This window comes from Saimiri boliviensis, chromosome 17 (genome assembly GCF_048565385.1).
Source record: "Saimiri boliviensis isolate mSaiBol1 chromosome 17, mSaiBol1.pri, whole genome shotgun sequence".
Classification (NCBI taxonomy): domain Eukaryota; kingdom Metazoa; phylum Chordata; class Mammalia; order Primates; family Cebidae; genus Saimiri; species Saimiri boliviensis.
Window position 1 is genome coordinate 69,553,593 of NC_133465.1, and position 15,328 is coordinate 69,568,920.

The following is a 15,328-nucleotide window of genomic DNA, read 5'->3' on the forward strand; positions in this document are numbered from 1 at the left end:
AAGCTGCTCCCTCTCGGCCCCAGATTCAGGTCCGTAGTGACAGCACCAGAAACCAAAGTTACTGCAACTTAAAGAAAATATGTGAGTCACCATCTGTATTCACGAGCGCAGGAATGACATGGCTGGTCTCGAACTCCTGACCTCAAGTGATCCACCCACCTCAACCTCCAAAGTGCTGGGATTACAGGCGTCAGCCACCATGCCCAGGCAATGAACTTTTACTGGAAGAGAAGGAAGAGGACTTGAAGCAGCGGATGAGCACGCTGGGCTCCCAGGGTAAAGGGAGGGCCTGGGCTGGGCGTTATGCAGCAACGTTCTCTCCAGCTGCAGATACAATTCAATCAGAATGAATCCCAATCAGAATCTCAGGAACAAACAATTCCTTAATTAACAAAGCAATTACGGAATTTTATCCGAAAATCCAAGAATGGTTTTAGAAGGGAAGATTCACACAGGGCAAGCAGCTGTCCCAGTCTGCTCAGGACTGAAGGGGCCCCAAGACGAGAGACTTTCCATGCTAACCCCAGGGGATCCTGGACACAGCAGGATGGCAGGTCACCCTAGCACCGCCCCACCAAATCTTAAAGCATACAATAAAGCTCCAGCTGGGCCAGGTGGCACATACCTGTAATCCCAGCACTTGGAGAGCCTGAGGCAGGAGGATGGCTTGAGCCCAGAAGTTCGAGACCAAACTGGGCAACATGGTGAGATCCTGTCTCTACAAAAAAAAAATTAAAACGTTAGCCCACCATGGTGGTGTGCCCCTGTGCTCCCAGCTAATCAGGAGGCTGAGGCAGGAGGATTGCTTGAGCCCAGGAGGTCAAAGCTACAATGAACTGTGATCATACCACTGCACTCCAGCCTGGGCTATGGAGCAAGACCCGGTCTAAAATAAAATAAACAAAACAGTGAAGTTCTAGACGCTAAAATAATGTGTTTCAAAGATAGACAGGCAAGACGTTGAAGCCTCCGAGAGAGCCCCCAAACAAGACGGAGTTTACCTAAAAATGTAGTAGATTATAAATTAGCAGAGAGCTAATGAATTATGCATCCAATGATGTCAGGACATTTGGTTAATCATTTGGGAAAAAATTAAATCTTTTCCTCATACCAGACACTAAAATAAATTCCAGATGGAATCAAGTATTTAAATGGGGGGGAAATGTGCCAGACGAAAACAAATGAAAATATTTATATCATCCTGGGCTGGGAGGCCTTTCAAAGCATAACACCAAAAGCAGGAACCTTACAGGAAAAAGACGAGGAGGAGCTGGGCGCGGTGGCTCACACCTAAAATCCCAGCACTTTGGGAGGCTGAGGCAGGCAGACCACCTAAGGTCAGGAGTTTGAGACCAGCCTGGCCAACATGGCAAAGCCCCATCTCTACTGAAAATACAAAAATTTTAGTCAGGCATGGTGGCGTGTACCTGTAATCCCAGATACTAAGGAGGCTGAGGCAGGAGAATCGCTTGAACCTCAGGAGGCAGAGGTTGCAGTGAGCCAAGATCAGACTGACGACAGAGCGAGACAAGAAAGAAAGGGAAAAAGAAGGAGGGAGGGAGGGAGGGAGAGAGGGAGGGAGGAAGAAACCCCAAGGAAAGGGCGTTAGTGAAACCAATGCTGACATTCCTGTGCATCAGAACACCACACCACCAAAAACGGCACTACTGACATGGAAACCTGTCACAATGTTAATTTCTTATTTTCATATTTTAGAGACAAAATCTCACTCTGTCACGCAGGCTGGAGTGCAGTGGCGCCATCCTGGCTCACTGTAGCCTCAAACTTCTGGGCCCAAGCAATCCTCCCATCTCAGCCTCTCAAGTAGGTAGGACTACAGGCACATGCCACTAGACCCTGCTAAATTTTTTAAAACTCTTTTTGTAGAGACAGGGTCCCTTTTGGTTACCCAGACTGATTGGGAACTCCTGGCCTCAAGCAATTCCCCCAGTTTGGCCTCCCAAAGTGCTAGGATTACAAGCATGAGCCACTGCACCGGGCATAATACATTAACTTTTAATAGGGTTGGGCGTGGTGGCTTATGCCTGTAATCGCAACACTCTGGGAGGCTGAGGCAGGCAGATCACAAGGTCAGGAGTTTGAGACCAGCCTGGCCAACATGGTGAAACCCTATCTCTACTAAAAATACGAAAATTAGCCAGGCATGGTGGTGGGTTCCTGTAATCCCAGCCATTCAGGAGGCTGAGACATCGCTTGGACCGGGAGCTGGAAATTGCAGTGAGCCAAGATCACGCCATTGCACTGCAGCCTGAGTGACAAGACTCAAACTCCATCTCAAAAATAATTTTTTAATAGGAGCTTACAAAACAATGTGTAGAGGGGCCGGGCACGGTGGCTCAAGCCTGTAATCCCAGCACTTTGGGAGGCCGAGGCGGGTGGATCACAAGGTCAAGAGATTGAAACCATCTTGGTCAACATGGTGAAACCCCGTCTCTACTAAAAATACAAAAAATTAGCTGGGCATGGTGGCACGTGCCTGTAATCCCAGCTACTCAGGAGGCTGAGGCAGGAGAATTGCCTGAACCCAGGAGGCGGAGGTTGCGGTGAGCCGAGATCGCGCCATTGCACTCCAGCCTGGGTAACAAGAGCGAAACTCCGTCTCAAAAAAAAAAAAAAAAAATGTGTAGAATGTGACTTCATGCACACACACAGTTGCAGGTGTAGGAAATTAGAAATGGTTCTCTAACTGGTCGGCTTGTTAGCACTTTCATTTTCTTTTTATTTGCACATTCTATTGGAATAGGCTGAACACCTGCATTTTTGAAAAGCTGGGGACTCAGTGCAGCAGGTGACAGAAGCCAACAGCCCTTGGTACGTCTTGGCCTGCACCTCAGTCAACCAGGGCGTGGCTGGCAGCCTCGGGGGCACCTTGGGGAGGCCCCGAACAGGCTCTGTGTAAGGTGCATCCTGCTGGGTCTGGGTCCCCACTTGCCACCCGGGCCAGCTCCAACGGCCCAATGGCACAGAGCAGCCTCCTTAGTGAATAACTTAAACCTGAACGAAACTGTGACCCAGCACGACTGGCCATTTAGCCAAATAAAAGGGAACCAGTGCATCAAAGAGACACCTGCACCCCCCTGACCAGGCTGGTCTCAGACTCCTGACCTCAGGCGATCCACCTGCCTCGGCCTCCCGAAGTGCTAAGATTACAAGTGGGAGCCACTGCACCTGGCCTAGCTAACAGTAATTTATCACACACTTTCAGATCGCTAGAAGAGAAAATTTTGAGTGTTCCCAACTGTTAACAAATGTTGGAGGTGATTGATACGCTAATTCCCCTGATTCAAGCATTATACGTTGTACATGTGTCGAAATATCATTCTGCACCCCAGAGAGTTGTAACCTGTCAGCTAAAATGAAAGGAAAAACTACAGAGGAAAGGGAAGTCAGTCCCTGGATATAGACAATGTCCCTTCGTAGGCTTCGCAATAATCCTAAGTCAGCATCTGTGAGAGGGGAAAAAAAGGCCCCTCACGGTGGTACCCTTAACTCACAGCATTTTAGGTTATGTCATCATGAATTGATGGTTCAGAAACCCTCACAGCCCAGCGCGGTGTCTCCCAGGCGGCGGCCTCTCTCATGCCGGGCGCTGCCCTCGGCCCCCCGTGGTGTTCCAGCGCACTGTGGCTTCCGTCACTGTCCACCAGGCTTGTCTAGGTGTTGTGGCGCGCAGATACTCCTGGGCCTCGGCATTCCCCGGGATGCCCTTTGGCTGGCTCGGGCCGCCAGCTTGCTAAAGTCACCACGCTTGCATGAGGGATGACTTATCAAGAATCCCAAACGTCACTCAAAACAAGACCGAGATCCAGGCCGTGCTGGGCATGCCGGCATCAACTCACTTGACCCGGCAGCCCCAGGGAGTAGGTGCCGCTGCAGTACCCATGTCACAGCTGGGGACACTGAGGCACCGTGGGTGAGATTCAGCCCGGGCAGCCGTGCCAGCCTTACCCTCCGTGCCCTGAGCACAGACGAACTCCTCCTGCCCTTGGAGTGAATTCCCGGACCACCCACCTCATTTTCAAGCCCCTCCCCTACAGGGGCCCAGGCCCTTCCGGCAGTTGGCCCCTCACCGCCCCCGCACGCCACCCTCCACGATTTCCAGCCTCCGCTCAGCCTCCTGACCTGCCTCCTCAGTCCCAGTCTAGGCAGCCCTGCTTCTCCCGGCTAGACGAGAGCATCCAGCCCTGGTCATTCTCGAGACAAACACCTCCTTCCATTGTGGGGTCCCTACAGGAAGTGGTGTTGGACCCATTCTGTGGGACCTCAGTCAGAATCAATGACACCGCTAGCCCCATGTGGTGTCTGGGCTATAGCAGGTGTTTCACGGATGCTGGCCAGGATCCCCCTCCTCCTTTCCCTCCTCCCCCTCCCCCTCCTCCCTCCTTCATCATCCCCCTCCTCCTTCCTCTTCCTCCCTACCCGCCTCCTCCTCATTCCCAAGCACTGAGCAAAGGCTGGAAGCAGGTGCAGGTTTTCTTGAAAGCTACGTTCGGGCCATGTTGGCCCCTCTGCAGATGCATGAGAAAGGAGAGCACCAGCAATCCAGGGAGAAGAGGCAGATGCAAGGATGTTGGGCTCTGGCGTCCTTGGGCTTTGCTGGCAGATGAGCTGAGACAGCCGTCCCTGCCCCGTCCCCTGTTGGCTGCAGGCCTGCACGGAGATCGACGCCATCAGCATGGAGAAGAGGCGCATCCTGCAGCAGTGGGGCACCAGCCTGGTGGGCATGAAGCACCGTGACGAGGCACACAGGGCGGTGCTGGAGGCGCTCAGGTACTGCCGGGCCATGGGTGGGGACGACGTGCGGGAACCCGGGGGTCTGCAGCACGCCTGCCCCACGCCCCCTCTCTCTGGGTCCCCCAGATCTCTGGGACAGAGGGTGCACCTGGAACCCCGGCCCGGGCTTCCGTCTGGAAAGCTTTTGTTCCATAAGATTTCAGCAATTCGTAAATCCTTTCAAACACGCCATGGCACAGAGGAGCAAGGCTCCGCTGCTCAGGTTTCCTGGTAGGATTAAGTAGAAACAGAGAGTGCAGGGTAAAGGGAAAGGTACTTTGGGAGGTAAAGGCGTCCCTTTGAATTGCAGTATCACCACTGAGTGCAGAAACCCCATCCCTTCCCAACTGTTCTGCCCGAGGGCTGCCTTCCAACCAAAATCCTGTTTTTAATCTCCAAAGGAAGGGGAGGGAGAGGCCTCCTCCGGGCATCCCATCACTTCTAGGGGTGGATGTGTGGCCTGGGGCAGGGCGCTGGGGACACAGGTGCTGCCTTCATTCCTAAAACCACCAGGGTGACCATGTCTCGGGACCCAGAAAGCAGAAGCTGGGAGCTGCAGTGGTGTGTGGCTCACCCACTGAGCTTCCGATTTGCCTGTACCTGTCATAGGCTCCACCCCTAGTGCCCAGCACAGAGCCTGGCATACAGCAAGTGCTCAAGAAAGGCTCGCTGGACAAGGGAACAAGGGACTGGCTGGCCCCTCCAGCTCCACAGCCAGGCAGCCAGCTTGGCGGTCATCACACAGTTGGGAGATGCTTTTCCTTTTGAATCCTGTGATTGAAGAAACGAAATGAAACCGTTCTGTTTTTTAAAGTGTTCAGACCAAGACATTTTCAAATGAATGATGTTGGATTAAAAATACTCATAACCAGGCATGGTGGCTCACGCCTATAATCCCAGCACTTTGGGAGGCTGAGGCAGGTGGATCACCAGGTCAAGAGATCAAGACCATCCTGGCCAACTTGGTGAAACCCTGTCTCTACTAAAATGCAAAAAGAAAAAAAAAAAATTAGCCAGGCATGGTGGCACACACCTGTAGTCCCAGCTGCTCGGGAGGCTGAGGCAGGAGAATCGATTGAACCCGGGAGACAGAGGTTACAGTGAGCCAAGATCATACCACTGCACTCCAGCCTAGCGACAGAGCAAGACTCTGTTTAAAAAGGAAACAAAACTCATTTCGTTCACTTCCTGAGTCATTGTGGCTTAATACAGGCGATGATGCTTGGCTGAAGATTGGTCCCCCTGTAAAGATGCAGGTAGAGGAACCAGAGCCAGCTGTGGCTGGGCAAGGCAGCCGGGGTTGCCTGCACACCCGGACAAGAGAGGATTTGGCTGTCTGCCCACGTGGGTGGCTTTTGGCTTTTTCCTCCTGGCCCAATGCTAGGACGTAATACCTGACCGTTTAATTACGCGAGTCAGCTGCCTCAGACCATGAGGGAAGTCAAGGCCGGGGTTCCCTCTGAGGGCCCAGCGCCTGGCCTGTGAACCCTGCAGGGTCCCTAGGGGGAGGTGCTCCCTCTGCCACGTTCCTGTGGTCCAGCTGTCCCCTGCCTCCCAGACCAAGTGTCCTCTCTGCAAACCGTCCCCATTGCCCTCAGCGATGTGGCTTCCTTTGGGTTACGAACATTGTAAAAATCCCATGGGATCAGGTCTCCTCCTCCCCGGCCCTGCAGTCACTAGCACCGCCTCCCACGACAGGCAAGGCTCCCGGTTGGCTGGGATTCCCTCCCTAACGTCTCTGCAGCCCAAAGAAAGCGCACGTGTCCATCCACAGCCCTCTCCTCCTTCGCTCTGGGGAGCGCCTTCCTCTTTCCGCTTCACCACACGGCCTGGAGCGCTTCCCAGGTCAAAATATGAACACTGCTCACTCCCGCCTTTCCACCACCTGGTGTTCCACTGGGGTACTTCTGCGGGGAGCTTCCTGACCAGGGCATCTGCGGTGCCCATGTTCCTGTTTGATTGCGGTGCTGCTGTAGATGACCAGGTCCAGGAACGCTATGCTCCACAGGTTGCTGTATGATTTTTTTTTTTTTTTGTATTAGCCATCAAGCCTGCAATTTCTGGGTCTAGCAGGTATTGCTAAGTAGGATTGTGACAGTCACACCCCCGGCAGCAGTGTTTCAAAGTCCCCTGACAGCTCAGCATGTTGTCACACTTTAGGATTGTGCCAGTCTGATCGATGAAAAAAACAGACACCTTGTTTTATAAAATGCGCATGCACAGAATGTTGAGTTAATATTTTGGCGAAATATGTACGCGCACAAACACTTCACGGCGAGCGAGAGAGCCTCCGACTCCACCTGCGGCTGGGGGCGCCGGGGCCCCGGGGGGAGTGAGGCCCATGTTGTATTTGTTTTCCTTTTCTTGTGATGGAGTCTCACTCTGTCCCCCAGGCTGGAGTGCCTTCTCGGCTCACTCTCCCTCCCGGGTTCAAGCAATTCTCCTGCCTCAGCCGCCTTAGTAGCAGGGATTACACCACCACACCTGGCTAATTTTTGTATTTTCAGTAGAGACGGGGTTTCGCTATGTTAGCCAGGCTGGTCTTCAACTCCTGACCTCAGATGATCCACCCACCTCAGCCTCCCAAAGTGCTGGGATCACAGGTGATAGCCACAGCGCCCGGCCAGTGTTTTAAAAGGTCAGGCCGTGTGACAGTGTGAGAAGTGTCAACTGTAATTGCAGAGATTTGCTGTTTGCACCCGGATAGATTTGAAGAAGCAACTTGAAGACAGGTTTAACAGGTCAGGGCCATCGTTACAGAAAGAAATTATTACATTGCTCAGGGCTTCCAGGCTAGGGGTGCAGACTGAACTACGCCTCGAATACTGACTTTGAGATGTTTGGATGTACAGAGTGTCTTCGAAAATGGTACATCCCTGGCTGGTGGTTGGGACAGTGCATGCCAGGCCAGTACGCTGATGGCCATCTGGGCATTTGCGGAGCCTTCACCCTGTCAGATCCCCGTGGGGCAGGACCCCTGGCTCAGAAGCTTGGTCTGGCATCACACCGAGAAGGCATGCATGTCCTGGAGCTAGTTTACATGAATGAAGCTTACCAGCGTCTGACATGTACCTGAGAATAACAGCCCATTCACGGGCATGACGAAATATGAACACAGAAGAACCAAACGCTCCAGGCTGGGACTAGCCGATTCTAATCTGTGGGGGAGGACCCAGGAACAGATGCCACAGGCCACTGCTCAGGGACTAGCTGGGGGACGGGGTGCCTCGGCCCTGGCCCCGCCTGCTTCCCGCTTCTCCCCGGAGTGCCTGGCCGGTCTGTCCACATGGGAGGGAGGTGTCCCCCCAGCAGCGCTCGCCCTGACCTTGCTGCCTTTTCCATTCAATGCCCCACCCCTCCTCCCTCCTGACATCCTGGCATTTTTTCAGATAAGTTCATACCTTTGATTAGGTTCCAGCCAAACTTCACCCTTTCTCCTTTCCTGTGCCTTTACGTCTCTGATGTCGAGTCTATGACCGAACGCTTTGAAGACAGTCTGACTTCCATGTCCTTGGTGGTGGGGGGGGGAATTTGCTGGGTGGAGGTGGGGGGGTAACCATAATCTTGCCCCCGAGTCTCACACACAAGCTGCAAGCTCAGCTCAGACGCTGTGCCTGTCTCGCTGCTTTTTCTTGCTGTCTTCCCTGCTTTTGTGGGGGCTTTGCACACTGTCATGAAAGTTCAGGGGAAACATGAAACATGTGACTCTGTTTCCTGTTTAAATCGACCCAAGAACGCTGAAGGGCTGGTGCTAATCTCCCAGACTTCCTTTTCCCTCAGTCCTGATGATGGCAGAGACGATTCCTCAAAGGCTCTTCCCCTTGGCACGGAGTGTTGGAGCCTGCCCTAGGGAGGGAGGGCAGGATGGGGGCCACTGTGAACGCAGGATCAGAGCCAGGCAGCAGGCGGAGAGTTCAGTTTCCCGGGTGATAGGCCCCAGGCGGAGCTTGGTCTGGTGTGGCCTCTTAAAGGGGACACTGTCCTTGCCCCCAGTTGACAGGGGAGGAAGGAGTGGAGGGCAGTGGATAGGCTGGGTGTGGGTTTTGCCACAGTGTCCCCAGCAGGCCTCCTTCTGGCCTGGGGTCTGGCAGGTGGGGCCTGGTCACCACCAATGGCCTATATACCTAAGGACACTGGTGACCCAGCACTTGAGGCCACAGACCAAAGACAGAGTAACACCCCATTTCAAATGTGCCCCACGGCTGGGCACAGTGGCTCATGCCTGTAATCCCAGTGCTTGGGGAGACTGAGGCAAGAGGATCCCTTTAGCCCAGGAGTTCAAGGCCAGCGTGGGCAGCCTAGTAAGATCTTGTCTCTAAAATATAAAAAGTAGCCAGGTGTGGTGGTGTGCACCTGTGGTCCCAGCTACTTGGGAGGCTGGGTGGGGGATTGCTTGAGCCCAGGGGGTCGAGGCTGCAGTGAGGTGAGATGGTGCCACTGCACTCCAGCCTAGGCAACAGAGCCAGAACCTGTCTCAAAAACAAAACAAAAAAAGAGTGTCCCCAGACACAAGGCTGTGGGTCACACCTGTCACACCTGTCAGGACTGCTCATGGTGTCCTGTCCCTCCTTCCCACCGGGGAATGACCATGGCTGTGGGCACATCCCCTGTCCATCTGGGCTCGCCTGTGGGAGCTGGACACTGCCCTCCCCAGCAGCCGGAAGTCCTGAAGGAGCCATATGTGACCCTCGAGACCAGACGGGCCCCACCACGGCCGCCCATGGAATCCTTACAGTGTCAGCCAACGTGGGTCGCAAGGCTAGGTGAATAACCACAGGGAGCCCACAGTCAGCCTGCACATCACAGAGGCAGGGAAATGGGTCACTTTCACTTTCAGAAAACAAAGTCTGCACCACACTGTACCTGGGGGCAGAGAGCCTAATTAGAATTCACATGCCCCTGGGACTTGGAGCTGAAAATGTGGCTTCCCCTGCATCCTCTTACCTGCCTTTGTCCTATTCTGTGGCAGGAAATACAGAGGGCAGACAGGTCTTGGCCCACAACCGGCCACAGCCCTTCACCCCAAGATGTGAATCCATCAGCCGCACAGCCTGGCAGTCTCCTCCCAGGCTCTCAGCTGTGGCCACAGCAGCCAGACAGGCTAACCCGAGGATAGGGGCCGTGGGCAGCATCCTGGGAGAGAATGAGGCCTTGCCCTCAGGCTGCTGGACATCTCCTGCGTCCCCCTTCATCCTCAAAGGCACAGGGCCCAAGGCGGGGGCCCTCTGTTAGATTGTACCAGTTCTTTTTGTTTCGTTTATAGACAGTCCCTGACTTAATGATTCTTGGACTTTTCCATGGTACTAAAGCAACAGGCAAGCAGCGGAAACCGGGCTCTGGGTCCCACACAACCTCCCTGCATTTCACTTTCAGTACGGTATTCAATACTTGCCTGAGACGCCCAACACTATCATAAAGCAGGCTTTGGAGAGATGCTTTCCCACCTGCAGGCTAACGGGAGTGTCCTGAGCATGTTTGAGGGAGGCTGGGCTGAGCCCGGGTGCCTGGCAAGCTACAGGAAGTGCATTTTGGCTTTTTTTTTTTTTTTTTTTTGAGACGAAATTTCAATCTTGTTTCCCAGGCTGGAGTGCAGTGGCAGGATCTCGGCTTATGGCAACCTCCAACCTTCTGGGTTCAAGCAATTCTGCTGCCTCAGTCTCCCGAGTAGCTGGGATTACAGGCATCAGCCACCGCACCCGGCTAATTTTGTATTTTTAGTGGAGACGGGGTTTCTCCATGTTGGTCAGGCTGGTCTTGAACTCCCGACCTCAAGTGATCCACCTGCCTCGGCCTCCCAAAGTGCTGGGATGACAGGCGTGAGCCACCGTGCCCAGAATTTTTTTTTTTTTTTTTTTTTGAGATGAAGTTCCACTCTTGTCGCCCAGGCTGGAGGGCAGTGGCGCCATCTCAGCTCACCGCATCCTCCACCTCCTGGGTTCAAGCGATTCTCTTGCCTCAGCCTTCCAAGTAGCTGGGATTGCAGGCATATATCACTACCATGCCCGGCTAATTTTGTACTTTTAATAGAGATGGGGTTTCACTGTATTAGCCAGACTGGTATTGAACTCCTGACCTCAGGCGATCTGCCCGCCTCGGACTCGGCAAGTGCTAGGATTACAGTCATGAGCCACTGTGCCCTGCCTGCATTTTGGACTTAATGATATTTTCAACTTACAGCAGGTTCGTCAGGCTGCCCCGGTACTTTCTACCGGTGCCTGCTAATCTAGGGAGTTTTCAAAATGCAATTTAAAAAAAAAAATGATTATCTAGGATACATGAGTGCGTTACAGGAAATTTGAAAAACAGAGGAAAGGATTTAAAAATACCATCTTTTCTCCTTTTGTGACAGGGGAGGCTCATCAGCATGTCAGCGCACTCCCGGCACGTGCTCCGAGCCTTAGTTCTGTCGCACAGTTTGTAACTGTATCTTTTAAAATTAGACATCTTATTTTTATTGTCAAATCTAGACATTTATAAGACGGCTTCTTCCTAAAAAAAGAAAAGGAGTAACTTATTTACTTGAAGTCAGGATGACTGGGGGTAATTTATGCACAGAATTGCATACCTCCAGCCCTGGCAGCCGCTGCGCTGCCTTCTGTGCCCACAGCTCTGCCATTTCTAGAATGTCATATAAATGGAATCGCACAGTCTGTGGCTTTTCTCGTCTGGCTTGTGCTTGCATAACGCTTTCGAGATCCACGCGTGGTGCAAGATGAGCCATGTGTTCCTTTTTATTGTTGAATAGTATTCCCTCACACGGATGTATCAGATGCATTTATCCACCCACCAACCAAGGACATTCGGGTTTTACCATTGGAAGACCATGAAGCAAGCTGCTGTGCCTGTTCCGTGCAGATCTTTGTGTGGATACATGTTTCCGTTTCTCCCGGGTACACACAGGCGCATCCCATTTCAATGTGCTTCCCTTGTCGCACTGCGCAGAAATTGCATTTTTCACACCTTGAGGTTTGATGGCAGCTCTGTGTGGACCAGTCCATCCGCCCCGTTCTTCCAGCAGTGCGTGCTCATGTCGTGTCTCTGCACCGCGTTCTGGTGGTTCTCATGGTATTTCAAACTGTTTCTTTCTGTGACGGTGATCTGTGATCAGTGACCTTTGACGTTAACTATTGTAATTGTTTTTCTGCAAGCCACGGACGGCCCCCACGTAAGACGGCAGACTTAATCAATGCATGTGGTGTGTGTTCTGACTGCCCCACCAGCCGGCGCTCTTCTGTCTCCCTCCCTCTGCTTGGGTCTCCCTATTCTCTGACCTAAGGCAACAATATTGAAGTTAGGTCTGCAATGGCCTCTGAGTGCTCATGCCTCTCAATTTATTTATTTTTGAGACACTCTGTCACCCAGGCTGGAATGCAGTGGCACCATCTCAGCTCACTGCAACCTCTGCCTCCTGGGTTCAAGTGATTCTCCTGCCTCAGCCTCCCAAGTAGCTGGGATTACAAGCACCTGCCACCACGTCCAGCTTGGTTTTATACTTTAGTAGAGACGGGGTTTCACCATGTTGGTCAGGCTGGTCTCAAACTCCTGACCTCAAATGATGCGCTCGCCCCAGCCTCCAAAAGTGCTGGAATTACAGGTGTGAGCCACCACTCCCGGCCGCCTCTCACTTTAAATCAAAAGTTAGAAATGATTAAGCTTCCTGAGGAAGGCACGTCAAAAGCTGAGAAGCCCAAAGCTACGCCTCTGCGCCAAGGGTCAGCCAACCTGTGAATGCAAAGGGAAAGTTTTTGAAGGAAATTTAAAGTGCTGCTCTAATGAACACACAAAGGGAAGCGAAGCAGCCTGATTGCCACATGGAGGAAGTCCCAGTGGTGTGGACAGAGGATGAAACCTTCCACAGCACTCCCTCAAGCCAAAGCCTCATCCACGGCCCTGACTCCCTTCCATTCTACAGAGGCTGAAAGAGAGGAAGAGACTGCAGAAAAAAAGTTTGAAACCAACAGAGATTGATCCATGAGGCGTAAGGAAAGAGACCATCCCCGTGACGTAAAAGTGCAAGGTGAGGCGGCAGGCGCTGGCAGAGAAGCTGCACGTTCTGCAGAAGATCCGGCTAAGCTCACTGGGGAAGGTGGCCCCTCAGCAACAGATTTCCAGTGTGGATGCAGCAGCCTTGTCCTGGAAGAAGATGCCATCTAAGATTTTCTTTTTTAAATTTTTTAATCTAATTTCTTTCTTTCTTTCTTTCTTTTTTTTTTTTTTTTTGACATGGAGTCTCGCTCTGTCACCCAGGCTGGAGTGCAATGGCATGATCTCCCCTCACTGCAACCTCCACCTTCCAGGCTCAAGCAATTCTCCTGCCTCAGCCTCCCAAATAGCTGAGATTACAGGCACCCACCACCAAGCCCAGCTAATTTTTGTGTTTTTAGTAGAGACAGGGTTTCACCATGTTGGCCAGGCTGGTCTCACACTCCTGACCTCAGGTGACCTATCTGCCTCTGCCTCCCAAAGTGCTAGGATTACAGGCATGAGCCACCGCGCCCAGCTAGATTTTCATAGCTGACGAGGAAAACTCAGTGCTTCCCTTCATGGCTTCGACGCACAGGCTGACTCTCTTATTACAGGCTGACACAGCTGGTGACTTAAAGTTGAAGCCAGTGCATTCTGAAAATCCTAGCGCCTTAACAATTTTGCTAAATTTACTCTGCCTGTGGCTCTGGAAATGGAACAAGGCCGGGCGTGGTGTGTGTCTCACACCTGTAATCCAAGCACTTTGAGAGGCCGAAGCAGGCAGATCACCTGCGGTCGGGAGTCTGAGACCAGCCTGACCAACATGGAGAAACCCCGTCTCTACTAAAAATACAAAATTAGCTGGGCCTGGTGCGCATGCCTGTCATCCCAGCTAGTCAGGAGGCTCAGGCAGGAGAATCGCTTGAACCTGGGAGCAGAGGTTGCAGTGAGATGAGATCGCACTGTTGCACTCCAGCCTGGGCAACAAGAGCAAAACTCCATGTCAAAAAAAAAGATTATTGCTTATTGAAAATGCATCTGGTGAGCATGGTAGCTCAAGTAATCCCAGCACTTTGGGAGGCCAAGGTGAGAGAATTGCTTGAGGTCAGGAGTGCTGGACCAGCCTGGGCAACAGAGCAAGATCCTGTCTCTAAAACCAAAAAAGAAAAAAGAAAGAAAATGTACCTGGTGACCCAAGGGTTTTGATGGAGCTGGAGCTGTGCAAGGAGATGAATGTTGTTTTCACACCTATAACACAGCCTTTATTCTGCAACCTATGGATCGAGGTGTAATTTCAACCTTCAAGTCTATTTCAGTAATACCTTCTGAAAGCTATAGCTGTCATAGATAGCGATTGCTCTGATGGATCTGGGCAAAGTAAACTGAAAACCTTCTGGAACAAAGTCACCGTTCTAGATAACATTAAGGATATTTATGATTCATGGGAGGAGGTCAAAATATTACTTTTTGGTTTTTTTTGTTGTTTTTTTTTTTGTTTGTTTGTTTTTGAGATGGAGTCTTGCTCTGTTGCCCAAGCTGGAGTGCAGTGGTGCAATCTTGGCTCACTGTGGCCTCTACCTCCCAGATTCCAGTAATTCTCTTGCCTCAGACTTCTGAGTAGCTGGGATTACAGGTGCCCATAACCACAGCTGGCAAATTTTTTTTGTATTTTTAGTAGAGACAGGGTTTCAACCCTGTTGGCCAGGCTGGTCTTGAACTCCTAACCTCAAGTGATCCACTTGCTTTGGCCTCCCAGAGTGCTGGGATTACAGGCGTGAGCCACTGTGCCCAGCCCAAATTATTACTTTTTTTTTTTTTTTTTTGACATGGAGTTTTCCTCTTGTTGCCCAGGCTGGAGGGCAGTGGTGCGATCTCAGCTCACTGCAAACTCCACCTCCCAGGTTCAAGCGATTCTCCTGCCTCAGCCTCCTGAGTAGCTGGGATTATAGGAGCCTACCACTATGCCCAGCTAATTTTTGTATTTTTAGTAGAGACAGGTTTCACCATGTTGTCCAGGATGGTCTCAAAGTCCTGCCCTCAGGTGATCCGCCCACATTGGCCTCCCAAAGTGCTGGGATTACAGGCGTGAGCCACTGTGCCCAGCCCCAAAATACTACTTTTAATGGCAAAACCGCAATTACTTTTGCACCAACCTAATATTAACATTAACCAAAGTTGATTCTAACCCCCATGGATGACTTTAAGGGTTCACGACTTCCGTACAGAAAGTCACCGCAGATGTGGCGGAAACAGCAAGAGCTAGAATTAGAAGTGAGGCACTCTCATGACCAGGCTTTAATGGATGAGGAGCTGCTTCTTACGGATAGAATTTTACCCACGAAAGAACTTTCAAATGGGAGTCAATCCTCTCAAACCCTGCTGCTGCATTATCCACCAAGTTTATGAAATATTCCAAATTCTATGTTAATGTCGACAATGTGCACGGCTCTTTCACAGGAGCAGACTCCATCTCAAGAAAACACTGTCTTTGCCCATCCATAAGAAACAGAGTTTGAATCCTGTTGGCCGGGCTGGTCTTGAACTCCTAACCTCAAGTGATCCGCTCACC

General features: G+C 51.8%; 1 protein-coding gene across 1 annotated transcript in view; it reads left to right on the forward strand.

The window, feature by feature from the left end:
- CCDC40 (coiled-coil domain 40 molecular ruler complex subunit) overlaps positions 1 to 15,328 on the forward strand; it is a 63,267-nt gene that overhangs the window by 22,910 nt on the left and 25,029 nt on the right. Inside the window, exon 10 of the mRNA XM_039476563.2 lies at positions 4,670 to 4,791. Within this exon, the coding sequence (XP_039332497.1) occupies positions 4,670 to 4,791 (122 nt within the window). The remainder of the gene's footprint in view (positions 1 to 4,669; positions 4,792 to 15,328) is intronic.